Source organism: Portunus trituberculatus, chromosome 37, assembly GCF_017591435.1.
Source record: "Portunus trituberculatus isolate SZX2019 chromosome 37, ASM1759143v1, whole genome shotgun sequence".
NCBI lineage: Eukaryota > Metazoa > Arthropoda > Malacostraca > Decapoda > Portunidae > Portunus > Portunus trituberculatus.
In genome coordinates this window covers 19,868,958-19,895,585 of record NC_059291.1, presented here as the reverse complement: position 1 = coordinate 19,895,585, position 26,628 = coordinate 19,868,958, and the positions used below count along the sequence as shown (strand labels likewise).

The following is a 26,628-nucleotide window of genomic DNA, read 5'->3' as shown; positions in this document are numbered from 1 at the left end:
GCCAACATGCTGTCCTTTCATGTAGTGCTTGAAGCTCATCGTTACTAACTCAAGTATTCAACGAACCAGTTCCTTGGGCAGGCATAACCATTGGAACCGGTTCTAAGTAAAATCGGTAGAGCGTGGTTGGTGAATACCAACACATCCAATACAAAGTTATATAATGGTACAGCTTAATATAAACATGTAAAAGTAAGCAATAATAAAACAACATTTTTGTAAGTTTGTTTGATATCCCACAATTCATATCCTTCAACTTAATATCAGCTGAATGCAATCTTCTAAACTTGGTTTGTACTGTACAGTTTAATTCTGTAATCATGTTCACTTTATGCAATTTTTACATCACACAATCCCTTCAGAAACATGGTCTTCACATAATTTGAGAAATCATAAGAACATAAGAAAAGAGGGAAGCTGCAAGAGGCCGCGGTATTTCATTATCAATTCACTATCACTCAGTGCCACGGAGTCGAGGTTATTCTCATGGCATGAGCATATATGAATACTAAAATATGATATCCATTATAGCAGGCAATAGAGGAGTGGAAACATAAATATCGTGGTGAAAGCAACACGCAGGCTAAAAGGGTCACAAGAAGAAGAAGAAGCAGCCGAGTCGCCGTGAGTCTCCGCTTCATCTGTGGTCGATCTCATCTCTGCTTTATTTTTTGGTATTCCATGTAAGATTTCACTTTATGTATTACAAAACAATCCTTTCTTGGGGGCAAGGTTTGTAAAAAGCTAATAGAAATGTCGTTTTGTTAACATAAAGGCATATATAAGACAGTAATACCACTTCAAGAAGTGGTGTTCCCAGCAACCTCAGAGCAACCTTGTCACCGTCCCTCCAAGCATTCATGGAAGCCATTTCTCAGCAGGAGGTTGCTCTGAAGTTGTTAAAGAATCTTGGATCCAGCTCCAGGAGCGCTAGAAACAGAGGCAGGGAGCCAGCCAATCACAGCGAAGCTGCCGCGTTTGGTCCCTCACACGGCAAATTCAAATCCAGAAAATTCGCTAAAACAGAGGTGGTTGTACATTATGTGGACCTTTTGGTCTAACTTTATATAGTACATTAAACCGGATATTTGTTAGACGAACATTCGTTAAGTGGAGTATTACTGTACCTGTGGTTCGTTTGGCGGGCAAGGTTTTTCAGTTCAAAGTTCTTTGTTTTGGCCTCGCCACTGCCCTGCAGGTCTTCACCAAGGTGATGGCTCCAGTGTCTTCATGGGCTCATCGACACAATATCTCCGTGCGCCATTACCTGGACGATTGGTTGGTCACAGGGACGACCCTCCAGGGATGTATAGGCGTCATCCAGGCTGTTTTGCAGCTGTGTGCTCACTTGGGTATTCAGATCAATCTGCCCAAATCAGACCTGGAAGCAGTACCTGGGCATGATGCTGGATTCAATAAGGGCTCTGGTTTTTCCGCTGTCAGAAAGGGTCAGCCAGTTTCTATCGATGGCGCAGTTTTCTAGAGGACAAAGCCCCTACGGTGTCTCTATGGAGGTCACTCCTGGGTCATCTGGCTTCCCTGGAGAGGCTGGTTCCAGGCGGCCGGGTACGCTCTCGGTCCCTTCAGTGGTGCCTAAAGAAACACTGGAAGGCAGTGTCGGACCCTCCCTGGTGCCGGGTTCCTCCTTCACAGCAGTGTCTGGCAGACCTCTCCTGGTGGATGGATCCAGGTCATTTACTCAAGGGAGCTCCCTTTGTGATGGCTCCTCCAGAACAGTCTCTGTTTTCCGACACATCCCTTCATGGTTGGGGTGTTCATCTGGGGGATTCTCTCGTCTCGGGGTGTGGTCTCCACAGGAGAGGAGAGGTTTCACATCAACCACCTGGAGATGATGGCTGTTTTCTGGGCTCTGCAGTCCTTTCAGCAGGAAGTCTCAGGTACAGTGGTGTCTCTCATGTCAGACAATTTGACAGTGGTGGCCTATTTGAGGAACTCGGGGGGCACCCAGTTCGGGTCTCTCTCGAAACTTGCTTGTGGGGGACATTCTCTGGTGGTGTGAGGACAACTCGGTCTCTCTTCGTCCCAGGTTTGTGCTGGGATGGCGCAATGCAGTAACAGACGTCCTCAGGCGCAAGTGTGTGGGGTCAGAGTGGACCCTGCATCTTGTGGTGTGCAGGCAGGTCTTCCAGGTGTGGGCTGTGCCACAAGTGGTTCTGTTTGCAATGGACTTAAATCACTGCTTACTTCTGTACGTGTCTCCACTGTCCGACCCAGGAGCTTGGAAAGAGGACTCATTTGTCTTTCCATAGAAGGGCTTGGATCTGTACACCTTTCCTCCCTTCTCTCTGATTTGGTAGGTCAAGTCAGAGAGTCTGCTTGTGTTCGCGTGACTCTGATTGCCTCGCGGTGGCATCAGGCAGACTGGTTTTCTTTGCTTCTGAGTCTACTTGTGGACCATCCTCGAGTGTTGCCACAATGGGCCTCTCTGCTCTGCCAGTGTTTGGCTTCTTTGAAGGATGTTCCATTAAAGTCCTCCTTTCTGTTGGCTTTAGCACCTGTTTGCTGAGTTAGTGAGCTGCATGGGCTGTCAGTGGAAGTTCGTCATTCGAGGGGTTGGGCTTCCATGACTTTTTCTCTAGCCCCGGATTTTCTAGCGATGACTCAACTCCCAGGTGATGTACAGGGGATCCTCACAATTCGACGGGGTTAGGACGGTTTTTCATTGGTCGAATCAGCGGTAATTCGAATCGTGAAGCAATTTTTCCCATAGGATACTTAAGAATTACGGGGGATAGGGACCAACCTCCAGCCTAGACCCCTCAAAACATCACTATAACCTTTAAAAAACACTAACCTAGACTAAATCAGTACTTCATTTATATCTAACTTCTTTTTATTAAACACATTAGGGTGCTGTACAGTACATTTTTGTCAATAAAAACACTTGCATGATGCAGCGGTCTCGCGTTACTTGTCCCTGTTCTTCCAAATTATTGGTACTGTTGATCTAGGGACACCCATTTGCTGTGCAATGACACTGTGAACTATACCTGCCTCACACTTTCTTATAATCTTATCAGCTTATCAGCTCTTTTAATGAACTCTGTCTTCTTCAGTATTGTGGCTACTGTAGATTTACAAGCCGGTGCCACTGTAAGCTTCTAAATGAAAAAAAGAAAAAAAAGGAGAGAAAGCGCAGGACTGTTATTCTTATGACAGCGAAGGATCAACTGGTTTTGGTGGACCGGTGGGGCGCGTGGGAAGGCGGAAAGGATGAAAGCGCAGGACAATATTATTCTTACTACAGCGAAGGATCAACTGGCTGCAGTGGACCGGTGGGGCAGAGGGATGGATGAAAGCGCAGGACAATGTTATTCTTACGACAGCAAAGGATCAACTGGCTGCGGTGGACCGGAGGGGCGTGTGGGGCGGCAAAAAGGATAAGGCTTTTTTTGTTTACAGCCACATGGATGGATGTTCGACTAATAGGTATTTTTTCAAGTATTAAGTCAAACTTTTGCATTCGACTATTGAAAAGTTTGAGTATTGAGTCTCCACTGTATATAATAATAATAATAATAATAATAATAATAATAATAATATACGGTTTATTAATTTGGCAATGTAAAAAATTACACTGAAAATGTACATGGGTGGGGACATTAAAACAATGAACTGAAATGCTTAATCTAACTATGGATCTAACTTAACCTAGAATTCACTTATTAATTTACTTATTTATTTAACCCTTAACTTCCGGGGATTAAAATATTTTTTCCTGTCTAATGACGGGGAAAAATGGTACACCTAAAAATTGTCAGAACACAGTTTGAATACTGATAATTATTTTCTCTGTGTTATTCTGAATACAATGATGTACTTTCCAGCTCGATATGACGTCTGAGAGTTTAGTTATTGCCTTATCAAAGTTTCCTCCTCCGGGCACGGTGTGACCAGTCAAGAGGAAACAGCCGAGAGCGACGCTCTCTCTCTCTCTCTCTCTCTCTCTCTCTCTCTCTCTCTCTCTCTCTCTCTCTCTGTGTGTGTGTGTGAGAGAGAGAGAGAGAGAGAGAGAGAGAGAGAGAGAGAGAGAGAGAGAGAGAGAGAGAGAGTAGGGGGAGGAAGGAAGGACATATTATCACTGATTTCTGAGACACGTGTGTGTGTGTGTGTGTGTGTGTGTGTGTGTGTGTGTGTGTGTGTGTCATATATCACTGATTTCTGAGACACGTGTGTGTGTGTGTGTGTGTGTGTGTGTGTGTGTGTGTGTGTGTGTGTGTGTGTAAGCATTACTCTCTCTCTCTCTCTCTCTCTCTCTCTCTCTCTCTCTCTCTCTCTCTGACAAGTGTTGATGTGTGTAGGCCCGCGTGTGTGACTCAGATGAGTTACCTTCTACTAATTTATTATAATGGAAGATAATGAAAAAGTTGACATGATAATATGATGGGTAATTGTGTTGCACAGGAGGGAATTCAGCTGTTATGCCAGGAGACACAGATAAATCAGGCATAACTGGGAAAAAATCATCATTGAATTCCCTCCATTGAAAGACAGGTCGGGGTCTCGCGCCACCTCTGCCACGCCCCCTTGATCGTCTCCCCAGAACGCGAGGAGCACGCGCATGCCTGCGTCTCCTAGAAACACTCTGTGTCCTTGACACATTATCTGGAGTCTGTTCTTCATCATTATTGCCTTCACTGTCACTTATACTGTGTAAGAGTCTCTGTCTCTCTGTCTGTTCTCCTGAGAAAGCAGGTGAATGATGCTCTACATCCGTGTCCTCACTACTAGTCTCTTCACTTTCCCCAGTTTCTTCTTCTATATATTCACTGTCACTTTCTTCTAGCTCAGAACCACTGCTAAGTAAAAGGGTTCTGCCTTGCTCCATGGTGATTTACAATCTGACCCGATCCTTCGCTGTTATCACTGACCTTTCTACCCAGCGCGTCACGGAGTTGCCAAGTGTCGCCCATAAACGGGAAAACAGTTCAGTTACCTCTAAAATTAGGAGCTCTTGTGGAAACACTTGTGTGGTAAAAGATGCCAGATACTTCTACTCACCATCCGCCTCAAGAGAGCGAGAGACTTAAAATTACGCCGGAAAAATCTTGATTACTGGGACGAATCCCGTCACTTCGGACGTTCTGACGCAAACGTTTATATACGACCGCCGGAAGTTAAGGGTTAAGGCTCGCACAATAGTGGGCACCGCGCTAAGTCGGTACCGATCAGTGTGCGGTGCTCTTAAGGGCGCCACGCGATTCTGGTGTCGGGTGGCGCGAGCAGGGGGAGGCACGTCGGGGGGTAGCAGGTGGCGGAGACGTGGATGATGCAGCAGTCCTTCCCCAAATTTTTCCAAGGCTTCCTGGTGTCTTGTGGCCAGCCTCGGCAGACTCAGGCAGGTCAGGGCGTCCTCGTAGGACCTGTAGGCAGGCCCAAGGATGACCCTGAACGCCCTCCTCTGAACCCTCTCCAGCTGTTGTCGTTGTGTGAGGTTCAGGAGGAGGACCACGCTGGGGCGGCGTACATGAGCTTAGGGAGTATAAAGGTGAGGTACACTCCCCTCAGCTCATCTGCCGGTGCACCCAGGGACCTGAGTCGGCGCAGTAAATAGATTTTGTATGAGGCTGACCTGATGATGTTGGAAACATGCTGCTTCCATGATAATTGATCATCCACCAAGACACCTAGAAGCTTGGTGCTGCGGACCACCTGGAGGGAGTGAGGGCCCACAGATAGCTGGGGAGGGGGGACTGCTGCTGTGGAGGTACAAATGTGCATCACCACGGTCTTGGTGTGGTTGATGGTCATTTTGTTGTCCTCCGTCCACGTCTGTAGTTGGTTAAGAGTGGACTGAAATGGTGAGAAGTCTGGGTTGGTGTTGTTGACGGGTATGCCCACGGTGCAGTCGTCCACATACTTCCAGCGGTGTGGGGTGTGGACGAGAGCATCGTTGATGAGGATGAGGAAGCACAGTGGACCCATCTTGGCCCCCTGAGGGACCCCCGCATGTGAGCTGTTGGAAAGAGGAGACAGAGCCCTGATAACGAACGGCCTGATGCCTTCCCGTGAGGAAGTCTGCCAGCCACGCTATCATCAGGTAGGGAGAGAGACCCAGAGTGATGGCTTTATTTATCACAACAGTGTGATCAACAAGATCAAAGGCCTTTCTGAAGTCCACAAAAGCAATAGCTAGAGAAGTGTTGCATTTGTCCAGGTGGCTGTGAACGAATTCCAGGAAGCTGACAAGGTAGTGAGATGTGGAGGTGGATTTAATATTGCCAAATTGTTGTGTGTCAATAGAGTTACAAATTTTGTTATAGGCCCAGTCGAACACAAAATCTTCACAGATAAGGCTGGGTATAGGGGTGATGGCGACTGGTCTTAGATCATTCAGTGACTGTGGATTAGAAATTTTGGGGAGGCGTTGATGATAGAGCAAAGGGGTGTGGCAAGTTCTGGGGCAAATTCTCTGTAAATTTTGATGGGGAGGTCAGTGGGAGTGGTGGATCTGTTTAGTTTAAATTTAAGAAGCTTCCTGTAAACATCAACCTCCTGGACAGGGGGTGGAGGGGAGGAGGCAGGGAAGTAGGCTGGGAGAGTAGTACAGTGAAGGGGAGGGAGTGTCTGACAGATCGCAGCGAAGTGACCGTTAATCTCTCCGGCCGTGTTGTCAGGTGAAAGGTGTGAAACGCAGGGAAGAGAAGAGGCTTGTTTTTGTAAACCACACAAAGACTTAATCTTGTCGTACCACTGTCTGTTGTTAGTAAGCTTGAGATGGTGAATTTTGTCTGGGTAGTAGCTTGCCTTGGCTTTTTTAATTTCCCTGATAACTCTGTTCCTTAAACTCCTGTACTGGTCAGGGCTAGAGTGGAAAGCCCTGTCACGCTGATGAAGGAGTCGTTTGATGCAGGGCGTCATCCAAGGGGCATCAGATGGGTCCACTGTGATGTCCTTGGTGGGGAAGTAGTGGTGGAAGGCTTCCATTGTGGTGGTGAAGTAGTTCCGCCATTTTGTGTGGACGTCTTCCTCATCCAGTACCTCGGTCCACAGGTGATGTGTCAGCCACTGCCCAAATTCCCTCATGGCGGAGTCAGGCATGGGCCTGTGCGATCTGGTGACAGTTGACCTGGGAACCGAGGTGGTGGGGGTGGGTGTCCACAGGATGGAGAGGTGGGTGCTGCATCCCATTGGGGGGAGTGGCTTGGGAGGCGAGTACTGCTGGCTCAGGTCTGTCATGATAAGGTCGAGGGTGGACTGGTGGTGGGTGGGGAAGTCCACGACCTGGGTGAGGTGTAGCTGGTGCAGGATTTCACTGATATCCAAGCGGTTGAAGTCACCACAGATTACCAGCTTGGCTGCAGGAAATCTCACCCGTAGAGCATCAGCAGTCTCAATGATGTGATCAGTCAGCAACCATGCAGTGGCGGCCCGTGGAAAGTGGTAGACAACACACACAATGATGGAGGCTGTGTTGCGGGGGTGGCAGGGGCGGGTAACCCTTACCCACAGGGCCTCTAATCCAGCGGGGACGTCGACGTGTAGGTGTGAGGGGCTGAGGTCAGAGCGGCAAAACAGGGCCACTCCTCCCCCCCTGCGTTTATTCCTGAGGTGGTGGAACAGCTGGTAATCTTGAATCATACACACCTCAGGAGTTATCTGCCACGCCTCTGTGATTGCCACAATGTCTGCACAGTTAGATCTCACTGACACTATCAATTCGTCCATCTTGTTCGCCAGTGATGTTACGTTGGAAAGGAGGAGAGAGGGAAGACTATACCACACGCGCGGAACTTCGTAGTGTTTGTATTCCTTCTCCTCAACCTTCCGTCCCTTCCTTACGGTAGATGTGATCACTTTAATGGGACGCACCACACTCCTTCCTCCCTTGGATCCACGATTCCGAAATAATTGGAAGTTTTTGAGGCGTTGAATGATCTCTGATGGAGGGTACCCAGCCTCACGTCTACGGCGCATAAGGGCATCGCGTCCGTAGCTTAGCATTGCAGCACTCATTTCACTGTTTGTCCAGACATGCACTCACTTATAATATCCAAAATTGTTTGTATTATAACAATAGGGCGAGCACTAATTAACCTATTAATAACTTATACAAAGGGGGAGGGGGGGGAGGCCAACAGGCTGGCCGTGGCTGCCTGAGAGCGCACAAGGTCACACGTCCGACCCGAGTGAGGTCAGGGGATCCTCGTGATTCGACCATTCGCAAATTGAATTATCGCCAATTCGAACTTGGTTAATTAATATTCAATCCTCAAGGTTCGACCGACTGACTTGCTAATTCGACATTCATATCTCGTGCGACACCCACCTGGTCAAATCCGCCACCACCACATATTCGTCCCCAGCCTGCCAGACAGAAGTGTAAACCAATGCTACCCTATGCCGCACAGATTGGGTGAAAAGGAGTGGATTGGGCTACTTTTGAAGTGTATGCGCTACTTAAATTCATAATCCGCTACCTGTGATTTTTTTGGCTACTTAATTCATGATATGTTTGGGCTGCTTGATGACATTATTGGGCTACATTTGCAATTTTTCTAAATGTTAACAATAATAATGATGATATTAACAACATTAAACTAAGAATAATAATAATAGTAGTAATATTAACAGTGACATTGAGAACGGTGTAGTTATGGTGCTTTTTCTTTTTTTCTAGTGAGTAGGCAACTGATGACATCACGCCTCTCTCGCCTTGCCATACGTAAAGAAAATGACTTACTAGATAATGCAAACCTTTCAGAAAAGTGATGCACAAGAGGTGAAAGGAAAAATCTTTAAGGCAATAAGAATAATTAAATTTTGTTTAGAAGAAAAACAATATTTTGGTTAAATTTAGATAAGATTGGAAATAACTTATAAAAAAACAAGAAAAAAAAAAAAGCCAGAGAAAACTTAAGGAAAAAATGGTACATCGTGAAAGAGGACTCCACTCCCCCTCCCCCTAACTCCATGGAAAGAAACGTGAGCGGATGGATAGTGGTAGGTACAAAATATAGTAGTTAAAGTAATATGTAGTAGTTTTTTGTATTAGGTTACATTATGGTGAAATCCGCTATTTTTCAAGCGTGCTTCTGCTACTTTTCATTAGGAAAATCTGGCAACACTGCCTGTGTGTCGCTTCTTCTGCGTCTCTCTCGCCCCAGACGTTGTCCATGTAGGCCACGCTCCACCGTTCCACCTGCTGCCTCCACGCCGCTTAGACCATTCCGTCCACAACCACCTCCAGCCTCAGCACTAAGATACACAATTTCCTACCTTTCAAAGATAAACTTGAGCTTATAAGAAAGTGTGAGGCAGGCATAGCTCACAGTGTTGTTGCAGCACAAATGGGTGTCCCTATATCAACAGTATCATCAATTTGGAAGAAGAGATAAAGTACAGAGACCGCTGCAAATGTTTTTATTTCCAAAAAAATATTGTACAGCACCCTAATGTGTTTAACCCCTTCCTTACCGCAGCCAACCCCCGATGTAAACAAAGCATTCCCCTCCTATACCGCAGCCCCCTACCTGTGTGTGCATGTGCCTCACGCCCAGATCTACACATTATATTTCTTTCTAACTCAGTGTTACATACTTTTTTCAAAACATTTTTGTAATTTTACTAATAAAAGAAAACATAAACATAATCATAAATTGTGCACTAATCATAAATTCAGCACTACACACTCTGCATCTGGTGAGGGTGGCCCTGAGGCAGAGTCATAACTAGGCTGCTCCACCTCACTTGCCGAGAGGGTTTCAACACTGCTGTCACTATCACTCTCTCCTCTTTCTTTTTCAGGATCATAGTCTGAATCATATTCATCTGGAGAGTTTTCCAGTATATCCTCACTATCTGTCTCATAATTATGATAATTCTCATTGCTGCTATAAAAAGCAGATGCCATTATCTCTAGCTAGAAGCAATAGAACAGTCTCAACACGGCTGATAATAGAGAACTGATGTTCTTGGGGGGACTGTGGGAATAATATATACATCAAAGAATAGTGAATGGCTTTAGTTTATGCCTCAAAAATGAACTCTGATATTGATTGGCTAGTGGGGGATGGTTTTGTTACACTGGGATGGGTAAAAATAACGCCTCCAGCGTTAGTTTGTTTATAGTGAACCACGTGGAGCATGAAAAAGGCAAAATCCACACTCAAGCCACGGTTATACAGGGAAATGTATTAGTGTGGTATGCACGTACCACAGCGGCATCTTGCGGTACCACGAGGTCGCTTTTGCGCGTGGTACACACATACCACAAAACAGTCTTGCGGTAAGGAAGGGGTTAATAAAAAAAAGTTAGATATAAATGAAACTTTTAATAATACTGAATTAGTCTAAGTTAGTGTTTTTTAGAGGTTATAGTGATGATTTGGGGGTCTAGACTGGAGGTTGGTCCCTATCCCCCCTAATTCTTAAGTATCTTATGGGAAATATTGCTTTACGATTCGAATAAACACTGATTCGACCAATGAGAAATTGCCCTAACCCCGTCGAATTATGAGGATCCCCTGTGTGTGTATATATATATATATATATATATATATATATATATATATATATATATATATATATATATATATATACACTAAGTCCTCATTATACGGTACATATGGATTTCTGAAAACCTTACCGCATGTCGAATTTACCATATACCGAACCCATTATAACATGTAATAATAGGGAATGCGTTCCAGCACGTCAAAAGTCACCCCTACAGGAATGAAAATACATGAAAATAATCACTAAAAAATAAATAAATAAAAAGTAAAGTACTGCACAAAAGAAATAAACAGAAAATGTTTTTATTTACCTTTCAATCGCCATGTATTCTATCAAATGATGTCTTTGCCAAGGCTAAGGGACAATAGGGATTTCAGCCCTTACTCATTTCTCACTGAGTGGGCAGATGAGGATAAGACGTCGTCGTCTGCACTGTTGGAAGCAGATGTATAAGGGCCAGCTGTAGTAAGGTCGGCATGTTTCAATGGTTTGAAGAAAGAGGATATTGAGGAAGGGCCAGCTGTAGCAGGGTCGTTAGGTGTGATAGGGATGACATGTCTGACTGGCTTGACGAACGAGTAGATGGAGGTCTGTTTGGTTTTTCTTGTTTTTTCATCATAGATTTCTTGATAAATTTTGAAACTTTTCTCTACGTCATGAGCCACTTTGCTATTCCTCGCAGGATTTGGGTCACGTTCCTTCAGGGTTTCCAGAGCTTTTTCGATACCACCAAGACATTCTCTAAGAGTTTTGATGTCCAAACCACACACAGGTTCTTCTTCCTCGTCTCCCTCTTATTCTGCCTCCTGTGATGCCTTGTCTAGCTCTACAAGTTCATCATTTGAGAGAGATTCAGCATGGCTTTCCAAAAGATCTTGATCATCATCATCGTCACCTTCATCGAAGCCAGCCCTATGGCACAGATTTACTATGTCATTTCTGATTGCACCAATGTCGTCTTCAGCGAAGCCTGGGAAGTCATGCGCGCAATCTGGCCACACTTTATTCCATGCCAAGCTCATGGTAGACGTTTTCACTTCATCCCAAAATGACGATGTTATCTAAGGCGTGCTTGATGTTATACGACTTCCATCATTCACTGATAGTGGGCTTGCCAGGCCCATATGTGCCCTTTATCAGTTGCTGCATGGTTTGGCGCTGGTAGTAGGCTTTAAGTGTTTGCCATGATTATTATGAATATATTAATTTTGTGCTTACAACAGACCTTTAATATTCCATTTATTCATCTAATTAGTAATGCATATAGGTAATATGTAATCCAGTTAAAAAAGGGGGGGAGAGGAAGAGATAATAGGCTCCAAGGGTGGTCAAGTTAAAGTCAGTACTGTGAGTGGCAGGGAGGTGTGGCGTGGATGACCTTATCACCCCTGCTCCCCCGCGCTGGGCCCTCTCGGATGACATGAGTGGATACCGTATCTGTGAATTTACCGGATAAAGAACTAATTTCCAAATACCGTAACTGTGAATTTACGGATAAAGAACTACCGTGAGGACTTACTGTATATATATATATATATATATATATATATATATATATATATATATATATATATATATATGTACAGGTTGAACCTCCCAAATCCGGCAACCACCGGACCTTAGACTTGCCGGACCATGGAAAATTCCGAACTATAGGTGGTCCCCAAAACATCCTCTATATACTTACCCTGCATTATACAAGTGTAGTTGTAACATTGTTTTGATATATGATAGTTGTACATGAAAATATACATGCAGAAGTATATAGAAAAACACGTCGTTGTAAATTAAGTTCGGTATGGAAAATTTTTGCCTGTACCATTATCATTTCGCTGGACACAGGGAAGGCCTGCCAAGCTTAAACCACTGTATGAAAGCACAGTCTAAATCACTGCTTTTACCCTCCTTATGTTTTCTACGAACCTCCATGTTCCTCTTGCTCTCGCACTCACTGTAAAACTTAAAAAGTAGATTCTTCTGCTTTTTTATATCATAGACAGTTGATGAGCCAATGTTGTACTGCTGGCATAGGGTACGCACTAAAACACCTTTATCATGCTTCCTTAATAGGTCCACTTTCTGTTGCACTGATATTGTCATATGTTTGCACTTTTTTTTTTGGTTCACACACAACACTATCACTTCCTGGTCGCTTGGAAGCCATGTTTAGGGGCAAATATTACAGAAAAAAATGTTTATGCACCTGGGGGGGTTGGTGCTTGCAATGAGCGGGAGAGTGGTATTGATCCAAATTTGACCCAGAATGCCCGGGGTCCAAAACACAGTACAGCGCAACCATGTCCTAGCGGCGGTCCGGCAAATTACTCCAGCCAATTCAAAAATTCCAGCAAACAAAAATTTTGCTGGATTACAGGTGTTGCCGGATGAAAGAATACTGGATTAAGGAGGTTCAACCTGTATATATATATATATATATATATATATATATATATATATATATATATATATATATATATATATATATATATATATATATATATATATATATATATATATATATATATATATATATATATATATATATATATATATATATATATATATATATATATATATATATATATATATATATATATATATATATATATATATATATATATATATATATATATATATATAGTCAACCCTCGGCTATCGCGACTTCGGCTATCGCGTTTTATTGCTGTCACGCACCCAGGAAAAACTGCTAAAATTTCATTATCGCGACCTCAGATGCCCGCTATCGCGCGCCCAGCCATGACGTCATGGAATATCTGAGCGCTCATTGGTCAAAACCGCCTTCCCGCCAAGATCAATTCGGCTATCGCGTTTCCGGCCCCAATTGGGCGCGATAGCCGAGGGTTAAGTGTGTGTGTATATATATATATATATATATATATATATATATATATATATATATATATATATATATATATATATATATATATAGGGTAAGGATATGTAAAAGCATCCACAACGGAGGACCAAAGATTGTTTCTCAATAACATTTCACCAAATCTTTCGGCATCATCAGGTTTAGCTATAAAAGATAAAATTAAGTTAAATGACAAATATATGTGCCTAAAAAATGAACACATATATTTGTCATTTCACTTAATTCTATCTTTTATAGCTAAACCTGATGATGCCGAAACACTCGGTGAAATGTGGTTGAGAAATAAGCTTTGGTCCTCCGTCGTAAGGATGCTTTTACGTATCCTTACCCTGTGATACCTCAGGACTCCTGCTCTTATCTATCTATCTATCTATCTATATCTATATCTATATATATATATATATATATATATATATATATATATATATATATATATATATATATATATATATATATATATATATATATATATATATATATATATATATATATATATATATATATATATATATATATATATATATATATATATATATATATATATATATATATATATATATATATATATATATATATATATATATATATATATATATATATATATATATATATATATATATATATATATATATATATATATAGAGGCAACCCCTGCTTAACGAAGGGGTTACGTTCCTAAGAAACACTTCGTTAAGCGAACCGATTATAACAAGTTTAACCCCTGGTTTTAACTTCCATTGAGAGTAAGCAAAGCGAGAGTGCATCATAGTACAGTAAAAGGTTTAATGAAAGTAAAAATTATGAAGTTAAACATTTAGGTAGTTTAATTTAAGTCATTATAATGTACACTAATGTATGTATGTACGTAACTTTATAATGTTGATGATCTTAACTTTATGAAGGGAAGGAGAGTGAAACGGGAAATACACGAACCGGCAACCTGTGGAATGTAAACAAAGTGCGCATCATGGTACTGCATACAAAACTTATGTACCATATTTCCACAAGGCTTTCCATTTTATCCATTGTAGAGTCACGAGTTCAGGTGGTTCTTTTAGCTTTCAAGGAAGATGCGGTCTCACCAGCCTTCTTAATAGAGTCTGCTGACTTGAAAATAGTAGACAGTAGATGCAGTCAAGATGGTGGCAAGCACTGTTATTAGTTTTCTGGCCTCTCTCTTGTCTGTGAATAATACCCAGCTTCACTTCGAAAGTAAGACACTTCCTGGTCTTCTTAGGAACGTTAGGCCGCATTGCAGGGCGTTTTGGTGGTAAGTTGAACTAGGGAAGATGAACTGCTGGTGACGCTGTTATGTTTTGACTGGGGAGTGAGTGGTGCGTGTGATCTTGATCTTAATCTTGATGCTACAGGTGACGAAGAATTTCTTCTGAGTCAGGCCTTTGTATCGGCAGCGCCTGTGTTGTCCACGAGTTGCTTGATCTTGATCTTTATTCTACAGGTGTCTCAGGATTTCTCCTGAGGCAGGCCTTAGTACTAGCAGCTCTTGGTGTATTCAGTAGCTTGTCAGCTTGCATGATATGGTGGGGCTTTCAAATTTGGAAAAAATTACCTGAATAAAACTTCGTTAAAGCGAGTTTGGTGTTCGTTAAACGAGCAGATGGTAATAAAACGAAACCTACGTTGTAGCGAAATTTCGTTGTATGAACCTTCGTTAAACGGGGGTTGCCTGTATATATATATATATATATATATATATATATATATATATATATATATATATATATATATATATCCGTATTTCAAACTGTAATGGGTGTCCAGACAAATATTTAGTGTTTGAAATAAAAAAAAACATTGCCCTACATATTGTCAATAAACTCTCTAGTTTCCCTTGCAAATTGTTATTTTTCCCATAGGCATCCCCTACCCCCTACATTAGGCTAAAATCACCTATTGTAGGGGATTTCCCATATGAGTGGTTGCCTTGGCACAGGGTAGCGTCGGTTTACATTTCTGCCTGGTGGGCTGGCGGCTGGCGGCAGATTTGACCGGGTGGGTGGCGCGCGCGATATGAATGTCGAATTGGCCAGTCAGTCGGTCGAACCTTGAGGATTGGGTATTAATTAACTGAATTCGAATTGGCAATAATTTGAAATGCGAGCGGTCAAATCGTGAGGATCCTCTGTATATTAGTCTGACTTCACCATTCCTGTTCTCACGGAGTACATTGGCGATTCGGAAGGAGACAGGGTTTTGTGCCCAGTCAGGGTCATCAGGGAGTACCTTTGTAGGACCAGGGACTGTCGTCCTAGATGCTTCTCCCTTTTTGTGACGGTTACTGAGCCTCGCATGCAGTGCACCCTGATACTATTTCCCACTGGATATGTCAGGTTATCCAGCGTGCACATGTCGATGTGTCTGAGGAGGACACAAGTTAAAAGCAGTGGTGGCGAGTGCCTTGTTCAGGAAGATTCGTAGTATTCCTGCTGTTCTTCGGGAGGAAACCTGGAAGATTATGTCCACTTTTGCTTCTTTTTATCTCAGGGATATTACTCATAGATACTTAGATACCTTTTCTCTGTGCCCTGTTGTGTCGGCTGTCAATGTAATTCATTCATTTTTCTATTGGGTTCCTTATACATATGGTTCTTTGTATTGTCCTCTGTGGGGTTTGAGGTCTTTGGACTGTTCTTAGGGCGAGAGTTGCTATGCTCCTCTTACACCTCTGGTTTTGTATAGCATGAGAACAGGCTGTGTTAAACCAAGGTTTAGAAGGTTTAGGTTGAGAGAAAGAATGAGGAATGTACGCCTCCATGTCAGACACTATTACCTTTGTTATATGTTCAGCACAAAGAGATGGGTCTCTGACACGTAAACAGTAACCATTCCAAGGAAAATCAGCATAATACCTCCTCAGGTCCCAACTGGCAGAGGCAAAACACCAGAGGCATCTCCACTTTGGGGGATCCTGAGGAGGGATTGGAAAAATAGGACAAGATACAGAGATGAAATTGTGATTGGAGGAGCCCAACGGAGAAGATAGGGTAACAGCATAAGCAGAAGGATTAGAGGTAAGGAAGAGATCAAGAATGTTGGGCGTGTCTCCAAGATGGTCAGGAATATGAGTAGGGTGTTGCACCAGTTGCTCTAGGTCATGGAGGATAGCAAAGTTGAAGGCTAATTCACAAGGATTTTCAATGAAGGAAGAAGAAAGCCAAAGCTGGTGGTGAACATTGAAATCTCCAAGAATGGAGATCTCCATGAAAGGGTAGAGGGACAGAATATACTCCATTTTGAAAGTTAGATAGTCAAAGAATTTACTATAGTCAGAGGAGTTAGGGGAGAGATAGATAGCACAGGTAAATTTAGTTAGAGAGTGACTATTGAGTTAAAGCCAGATGGTGGAAAACTCAGAAGATTCGAGAGCGTGGGCATGAGAGCAGGTCAAGTCATTGCGCACATAAATGCAACATCCAGCTTTGGAACAAAAATGAGAATAGGGAAAGTAGGAGGGAACAGAGAAGGGTCTTCTGTCAGTAGCCTCAGACAGCTGTGTTCTGGTGAGGAAAAGAAGATGAGATTTAGTAGAGTAGAAGTGGTGTTCCACAGATTGAAAATAAGATCTAAGACCACGAATATTGCAGAAGTTAATGTAATAAAAAGTTGAGGGAGGTATCAAGACATCTGGGGTTGTCATCAAGAGAGTAGTCCAACCAGGAGACATTTCTGGTCCTTTCCCCAGAAGGGGACTTTGAGGCTGGGTTTGGAGTTGTCATTTTTTAATTTCAAATTTCAAGTGACCCAGGGTGTATGTGTGGTAAGTGCATGTCGTTTTGAGTGAAGAAGGAGAGTTGTCTTTAGAGGGCAGACTGTGACTGTCCCCTTGAGTTGTGAGACACAAAGGGAAACGTTCAACAAGATCACAACTAGCTTAAATGGAAAATTCACAGCACCACTTGAACTAGTGCTATTAGACCTCACTGGGAGTATTGTTTCGGTAGGTGTCTACTACCTCCTCCATTATAGAGAGCTCTTTTTGTCTGCAAGACTTTTAACCCCCTCTTTCCCCTTTTTAGCAACTATCTTTTGATAACATAAAAAAAAACATTTTGAACATTTCAAGCTGAATTCAATGCCGAAATAAAAGTTAATCATTATATAAGAAGTAAACACTTACAAAAATTTGTCCTACCAAGAATAGATGAATTAAAGATGCAGCTTCCTCTTCTAACCTCTTACCTCCTTATCCTCTGTCTCTGCCTTTCTTTCCCTGTTTCAATATATATTGATGTGTTCCTGAAATAATTTTTAAAATCCTTTTAACTTTTGTTCCACATCACCATTGAGATAAAAATCAAGGCATGTTCTCTATAGAAGAGTCTTCCTCCCTCCTAAATGTGGCATTTCCAGAGAAGTCCAACTGAGTGCTGAGTGCTGATACCTATGCTGATAGCTATGGACTATTGTTACTATTGTCCTGCTGCAAGCTTGTTATATGGCCACTCTCTCATCCAATCTAAGGCAGTTATCTGCAATGTGAACAAATACTTCTTGGAAGAAGTACTTGAGAGAGAGAGAGAGAGAGAGAGAGAGAGAGAGAGAGAGAGAGAGAGAGAGAGAGAGAGAGAGAGAGAGAGAGAGAGAGAGAGAGAGAGAGAGAGAGAGAGAGAGAAATAAGGAACGCGGGGGAGAGTTTTGGAGAAGCAGTTGTATTATTACTTTCTGCTAGCGCTTAGGACAATTTGCTCATTATGTCTCTAGAAGAAGAAAACCTAGTCCACTTCATACTTAATTACCCTCAATCGAAAGAAGAAAGAAATGAAATTGTAGATATCAATAGACCAGTAAATCAAGATAAAAATCAAGTGAACAGGGAGTCTGTATTTATCGTTTGCACTTTGTCAACCCAAGCTCGCTCGTTCTCTCTCTCTCTCTCTCTCTGTGGCAGTGAAATTATCATCACTTGTCCAACAACATTCAAATAGAAATGCATAACTAGCAATTCACACCAGCAGGATGCAGATGCAACTAGCCTGGGACTCCAATTCACCACAAGTGTCATTCAGGTGATCTCCACAAGCAAGCAGTCGCCACTCTTCACCTTATTATAAGTCTTGTAAATCATAGACCAACAAAATAAGTTACAGTGGTATCTAGCATGCAGGAGTAGATAAACATGGGCCTTTTTCTTTACTTGTTTATCGTGTCAAATGTGTATTCATCCACACAGCCACGAAGGAACTATGGACTTGTAGAAAAAAGAAAAATATAACTACCATTACAGTCCAAAAAAGTTATCTGACTAGTTCGTTATTGAGCGAAATCTGTTACTCAAGAGATCCATTATACAGTGGTACCTCGCAATATTGGACCTTGCAGTAACAGATTTCGCTCAATAACTGACTGGACTAACCTAACCTAGCCAGTTTTTTTTTTTTTTTTTTTTGAGGAACAGTTATGGCAGCTTTTCTTTTTTCTCCCACAAATTCAGAGTTCCCGAATGGTTGTGTAGATGAATACACACATGACATGATAAACAAACCAAAAAGGCATGTTAGATAACCATTGTAAGTCATTTTGTTCGTCTATGAATATACTAAACTTGTAATTAGGTGGAGAGTTGCGACTGATTGCCTGTGGGGGTCACTAGGGTATACTCATGATGATTTGTGATTCCAAGCTGGTTGGACCCACAGCCTGTTGAAGTGAAATACTAGTTAAGCATTTCTGTCTGGATGTTGATGGTCAAGCGAGGATAATGAAACTTCCACACACACACACACACAGAGAGAGAGAGAGAGAGAGAGAGAGAGAGAGAGAGAGAGAGAGAGAGAGAGAGAGAGAGAGAGAGAGAGAGAGAGAGAGAGAGAGAGAGAGAGAGAGAGAGAGAGAGAGAGAGAGAGAGAGAGAGAGAGAGAGAAATGGACAGACAGTGCCATGGCTGGCAAATGTGCAGATGACAAACATATACAAACAAAAACTCTACAATCACTTGATTTTGTCTTCATTTTGAGTTTTATAATTTCATTTCTTTCTTCTTTTGACTTTCCTTATTGTAAATGACATAATATGCAAAGTGTTTCATTAGTGCAGTGCCAGCAGTGGTGGCAGGCAAAAGCGTAGCAATGTGAACAAAACAATACAGCTGCCTCTCTCTCTCTCTCTCATTCTTCAAGAAGCACTTGTTCACGTTGCAGATTACTGCTTTAGATTGGCTGTGAGGGTGGCTATATGGTGAGTTTGCAGCAGGGCAATACTCTATAGCAAGACTGCATAAGGTGTAGGCCTTTGAGGTATCAGGCACTCAGCAGGGTTGCACCTCCCAGCTAAAAATGCCATGTTTAGGATGGGGGAGAACATTTTTCTATAGAGAACACACCTTAATTTTTACCTCAATGGCAATATGGAAGAGAATTTTGAAGAATTTTGGAAACACACCAATTCATATAGAAAACAGGGAGAGCAAGAAAGACAGACATAGAGGATAAGGAGGTGGAGTGGCATTCGAGAAAGAAGGCAAGCCTGTGATCTATGGCAGGTGGCAATAGTGTTGTATAGTTTACTCTGACTTTGATGATGCCTTGTCTTCCTCCCCTCTTTTGTCACCTCAGCAATTTCCTTTAGGCAGTCATTAAATGCTTGTTAAAAATGCCACTGAACCACTTGAGATTCATCAATTATACCAGATGGGAAGCAATAATTTTTATTCATATATTCTTGGTAAGATAAATTTTATTACTGTACACTTCTTGAATAATAATAAACTCTTATTTCAACAATGAGCGTAGAATAAGATGGGTTAGATTATAGAAATATTTTTTGCATTAATCAAAGAGAATAAACTACCAAAAAAAAAAAAGGAAAGGGGATGTTTAAAGGTCCCACAGACAAACTCCTCTCAGTAACAGACAGTTCGCAAAACGGACAACCTCTCATTCCTTAAGTGCCCATTATTGCGAGGCACCACTGTATCTATATTTATTCTCTCTCTCTCTCTTTTATTGTTGTGTGTAATTCATGGCTCACAATTGGAAATGTTTATTCTAAGCCTGTCAGTGACTTTGGACTTTTATGTTGTACCTTTTGATCGTCAAGGAGGGAAAAGGTATGCATTCAAGGTATTGAGATGATACATTCTATTTAGTGGAAATGGAAGACCAGTTGTCCTGTCTACATTTTTTGTTTATGTTGTTAATGTGTGGACACTTTCTGTGAAAGACGAGAAATGCTTTACACTGTATGAGTATCGTTAATTTTTACGTTAATATCTTTAGTTTACTCTAAATCTTTCATAGATGCTTGCCCACATTTGTAATGAGTCATTATTACAAAATATTTAATGACTCTCAGGAAGCTTGATTAAATCTTTTGGTATCACGAACATATAATCTTCTTCAGGCTTACCATAACATTTTGATATTGAATATGATTGTGTTCATGTGGGTTGTGTAGGTATGGGGGAAGGCTGGTTAAGCATGAAATACGAAAGGAAAACAGCTGCAGCTGGAAAAAGTCTCCACTCATTCCTGTTGAGCTTAGACAAGACATGCTAGACAGTGCCCTCATGTTTCCAGTATGGTTTTGCATGCTCCTTTGCAAGAAATAGCAAATTATCTCTTGGTATATTACATTTTTTTTACCTAATACTAGAATTATAGGTTAATGTTTCTGCACATGCACTGTAATATGCAGTCTTTAATTTCAGTTTGTCATAATGATAACTCCATACAAAATAAAAATGTGCTTATTTTTTTGTTTAAACTTTAACATGAAATGCTGATTGAAATAAGTACAGTGCTTACTCCAATTTTGCGAGTTCAAATTTTGCGATACGCCAATTTTGCGACCAAGGACCAAAAATTGACATTTTAAAAATTTCCCCATCTTGCTCCTTTCTCCCGGTATTGCGAGTGGTGGTGGGAGAGAGAGCGTTCCCACAAATTATACATTACCTTATTATATAGGCAATATTTTATTAATTTATTCATATTTATCATATTATACTATATTATTATCATATTTATATTATATTTATCATAGTTTGGTGGTTTTTGGCTAGTTTTCATAAAAATCTGGCGGTAATTCAACAAAGCTCATCTGCCAACACTGCTCTGCTCCCTTCCGCCTTCCATTTGTTTACGTACACCTCCACGGAGTTCTCTCTGCAAATTTGGAGGAATCCTTGTGTTCGACTTTGTGCGACACGGCGCCACCAACCAAGAAAAACATTAGGCTAACTTTGGAACAGAAGATGAAGATAATTAAGATGAAAAGAGATGGAAAAAGGAACTGTGATATTTCCAGAGAGTTTGATGTGGGAGAATCAACTGTGAGAATTGTGTTTAAAAACAGTGAGAAAATTTAAAAAGCTGTTAAAACCTATGGTGGACAGATTTTTTATTCTCGTAGCCATTGTACAAACACTGTGATCATTCATATGGAAAGATACCTGGCTCAATATATTAACAGAAAGGAAAAGGAAGGAAAAATTAGGCGACCATGGATAAGGGGTCCACCATATTCAATTTTTTCCATAGGAATAATACTTCCAATTTTGCAATTTCCAAATTTGCAACTCACAATGCTGCCCCATTTCTCGCAAAATTGGAGTAAGCACTGTACAAAGAAAAATGGAGTTGACAGAGTATGTTGCAGTTGCCCTTGTTTTCTTTAACATTCCCACTATCTTGATTTAATGCAGAAGATAAAAACTTAGGGAATAGTATATACACGTGTTTTCTTGTATAATTCATGATATACTCATGTGTGTTATCTATAAATCTGTCAATGGTGCTCCCTGAAAACTTCTGAATGTAGGATTTTTTAATGTAAAATTAATTTTTATCTACATATTTACCCATAATTATTAATTATTGCTTAAACCCAATTCCCACAGCAAACTTATGTCATGTCTAACAGCTCTAGGAAAGAAACGAAAGAAATACTTGGTGCCCTTTCTCGTTTTCTATTCCCAGATACCACCCATCAGGCTGATTCCCTCATTTGCCTCTATCCTTAAAGGTCATAGAGGGGAGGGAGGAAGGGAAACTCAATTAGAATTAATAATTATGGGTATGTAGATAAAAAAAAATGGATTTTACATAAAAAAATCCTATTTGTTATTACACATACTACTACCCATAATTATTAATTACTGATTAAGAAATGAGTCACAAGTATAAGAGGGAGGATGACTTCACCCCTAAAAACAACTTTCACTCTCCAAGACACACACCCTGAGGTGGGTGCAACACTTGTATCCCATGACAGAGGGACAAAACCAGAAGAGTGAGAGGAGCATAATAACTCTCACCCTAAGAACGGTCCAAGGACCTCGAACCCCACAGAGGACAATACATAGAACCTTATGTATAAGGAACCCAAAAGAAAAATTAATTAATTACACTGAGAGAAAAGGTATCTAAATACTTAAGAGTAATATCCCTAAGATAAAAAGAAGCAAAAGTGGACATACTCTTCCAGGTTCCCTCCCGAAGAACAGCAGGAATACTACGAATTTTCCTGAACAAGGCACTCGTCGTCACTGCTCTAACTTCATGTACCTTCACCTGAACCAAGTGCATGTCCTTCTCAGACACATCAACATGTGCACACACCGGTAGCTCAGTGGTTAGAGCGCTGGCTTCACAAGCCTGAGGACCGGGATTCGATTCCCCGGCCGGGTGGAGATATCTGGGTGTGTCTCCTTTCACGTGTAGCCCCTGTTCACCTAGCAGTGAGTAGGTACGGGATGTAAATCGAGGAGTTGTGACCTTGTTGTCCCGGTGTGTGGTGTGTACCTGGTCTCAGGCCTATCCAAGATCGGAAATAATGAGCTCTGAGCTCGCTCCGTAGGGTAACGTCTGGCTGTCTCGTCAGAGACTGCAGCAGATCAAACAGTGAAACACTGGATATCCTGACATATCCAGTGGGAAATAGTATCAGGGTGCACTGCATGCCAAGGCTCAGTAACCATCACAAAACGGCGGGAGCATCTAGGATGATAGTCCCTGGTCCTACGAAGGTCCTCCCTTTTAACTCCTCCATCTCCTCTTTCACCACCTGGTTCACTTCTCTTACTTTCTCACATTCTCCTATTCTCTCCTTTAGTTCAGCGTTTTCTTTAGCCAACTTGTCTTGTTTTTCCAGAATATTTGAGATCATTTCCTTCATGCTTCTCAGTTCCCTCTCCACGTTCACCAATCTTCTCACATTACCTTTGTCCTCATGAAATCATGAAAATTTCTTATCAGAGTTTTCTTCCCCCAATCTCTTCAATCCAACTGGAGTCTCAATAAATCTTGTCGTATCTAGACTTGACGAATGTTTTGATAACCTACTTCTGGCAGTGCCACCTATATCTGCCTCACCCTCCATTATTTCACTTTAATGTTACCCAAATCTTGTTAATTTTTGGACACAGGACATCTTATGGCCCCATTTCCCCATGTACATACAGTCAAGGTCCTTCTGCTTCACTGCACCTATATTTAGAATGTCCCTCTGTGAGCTCCTGGCAACACAACCGCTCTCCACTGCTACCGGCTTTGTGTGTGTGTGTATTTACCTAGTTGTAGTTTTACAGGGCCTGGGCTTTACGCTCGTGTGATCCTGTCTCCATATCTACACTTATCCAATTTCTCTTTAAAGCTATGCACACTCTTTGCTGACACCACTTCCTCACTCAAACTGTTCCAAGTCTCAACACATCTTTGCAGGAAACTGTATTTTTTAACATCTCTCAGACATCTTCCCTTCCTCAGTTTTTTACTATGCAATCTTGTGTTTCTAATGTCATATTCTTCTCTCAGGATCAGTTTCTCATTATCCACTTGATCCATTCTGTTAATCAATTTATAAACTTGTATCACATCCCTCTCTCTGCCTTCTCTGTTCCAAGGATGGTAGATCCATAGCCTTTAATCTCTCTTCATATGTCATCCCTTCAAATTCTGGAACCATTCTTGTAGCCATTTTTTGTAGTCTCTCCAACTTCCTTATGTGTTTCTTTTTATGGGGGATCCACACAACTCCTGTGTGTGTGTATGTGTGTGTGTGTGTGTGTGTGTGTGTGTGTGTGTGTGTGTGTGTGTGTGTGTGTGTGTGTGTGTGTATACTTCTTTCTCCAATAATACCATTCTAGAGAAGCCAGCTTGTTAATTAAACAGCGAGTACAATATAAAATCATCTGAGATACACTTTTGCAGTCAAACCATCAGCAGTTGAGTTATAAGTAAAAATAGAGTAATAGTATGGTTTTGTCATCAAATATTATATTACATACATTTCAAGATATGAATTGATATTCAGAAGTATTACTCAATGTTAGTATATCTTGGCTTCCAAAAATCTAACCTCTAATGTCAGGTTATATGAATCATCAAATGTTCTTGCTCAGTTTACATATCCACAGAATATTATAATTATTACGATAATACAGTTATTCATTGAACACATTCTCTCATTATTTTAGATCATACTTTACTTTTTTTTTCCAAGGAAAACTTTTTCTTGGAAGAAAGATGTTTCAAGAAAATGGTATGGCATACAAAAATGCAAAACTTGTATCACTTGTTAAACACTTGAACACACACATACACACACACACAAAGACTTTTTTGTGTCACTATTTCCACTTTTCTAATTACTGAAATTATTGTCCCTATCCTGCAAAATATGTTAAACTTAGAATGTGCTGTTAAGCATGTGACAAAAACCAACAAAAACAAGTAAAAATTTGATGTGTTTTGTCAGTGAGAGGAGATTCTACCTAAAACAACATGAAAATAAAATAAAAGTACATTATACACAAAGTGAAGTAAAACTTAACTAAACCATAAAAACACAGCTGAAAAGGTGATAACATAGGATAATACACAAAGGTGAAGATGGAGGGTAGGGACAGCAAGGATAAAGAAGGAATACTGAGGGTGAACTGGGGACGAAGTAGGGGCTCATGAGTGTACTCACAGCAGCGTAATCTGGGCCAAGGTCCATATTCTCAGGGGTGGCAAGGGGTGCGTGCACGGAACCCCCTTTTGTTAGTTTAGAGTGTAGGAGGCCGGCATCTTTGAGGTTTAATTTGCCAATTGCATCAGTCACGTTGCCATAGGCCTTAAGATTAAGTTTGCCAGGTTGCTGAAAGAGGGAAGGAATTGTTGGGTTAGTGATGAGCAACATTTAGGCACAAGAGACAGCAGGCAAGACGGAGTAGATTGGTTCAGATGGATGAAGGAAGGGAGGGACACAAAGGAGAGCTTTGAGCTAGATGGATTTTATAAATTCTTTTTTTTATGTTTGGGTGTCAGCACTTAGGGATACATGGTGCAATTCATGCTGACAAGCAATCACACTTTATGCTGGAAAATATTACAGGTTTTCAAAATTACTCTTAGATAGGGACAAGAAAGGAAAAAAAGCTTGAGAAATATATACACAAACTTTTGGTACAGAGAACTGTGCTTGCACTATTTGTAAGTTCTTTGAGGGTAGCATTGATCCGTGTAATCAAAGTAATGTTTTCACAGCAACACATGGCAAATGCTCAGGTGCAAGATTACTAAAACAGCCACATTTCTCTTTATGCCCAGTGTAATAGTTTCTTCAGGATATGGTTATATGGAGGGATGTCTTAAACGCCACCATAAATGCTGAAAAAACTAAGAGGAAGAGAAGATATTTGAAGGTAGTTTGAATTGAAATTAACAAATTTGTAAAGGGTAAAAACAAGGTCAACATAAAAGTGAAAAATTACACTAAATTTTTGTTAGAATCTATGTAAACTATATAAAAAATATATATGAATTACCATGCACATGTCATAAGGGTGGTTGCTATTAAAGTTTTGTCAATCGTGTGAACTAAAGATGTAGATATAATGTTAATAAATCATAACATAACACACAAAAATAAAGATACTGTTTGCAGAAGGCTCAGACTTTCCAAAGTTTTTCAGTTTAAGATTTTTTACATCAATTTTGATATTGCTATCACCCAAATCCTGGACAAATAATAAGAATTAGAAAAAATAATGAAAAGTCAGGAAAAAAACTTAAAAAGCACCACTACCACTAATTTCAGATAACTAAAAGCTAAAAAAATATTATTTCAAAAACATCATTGAAATGAAAATCAAACTTACATATTATATAAGGTATCCAAACACATTTTTACATTTTCTAAGGCACGCAAAAAAAATATATACAATTTTTGCTTTTTCAAAGTATACAAAGTGTATAAATCTTTGAACTAAAAAGATCTAACAATTTAGAAGGTTTTTAAAATATCTGTAT

General features: G+C 41.0%; 1 protein-coding gene across 1 annotated transcript in view; it reads right to left on the bottom strand.

Annotated features, from left to right (window-relative positions):
- The window catches only part of LOC123514151 (rho GTPase-activating protein 190-like), a 523,040-nt gene that overhangs the window by 143,268 nt on the left and 353,144 nt on the right, over positions 1 to 26,628 (bottom strand). The window contains exon 25 of the mRNA XM_045271800.1: positions 25,307 to 25,474. Coding sequence (XP_045127735.1) covers positions 25,307 to 25,474 — 168 coding nt within the window. The remainder of the gene's footprint in view (positions 1 to 25,306; positions 25,475 to 26,628) is intronic.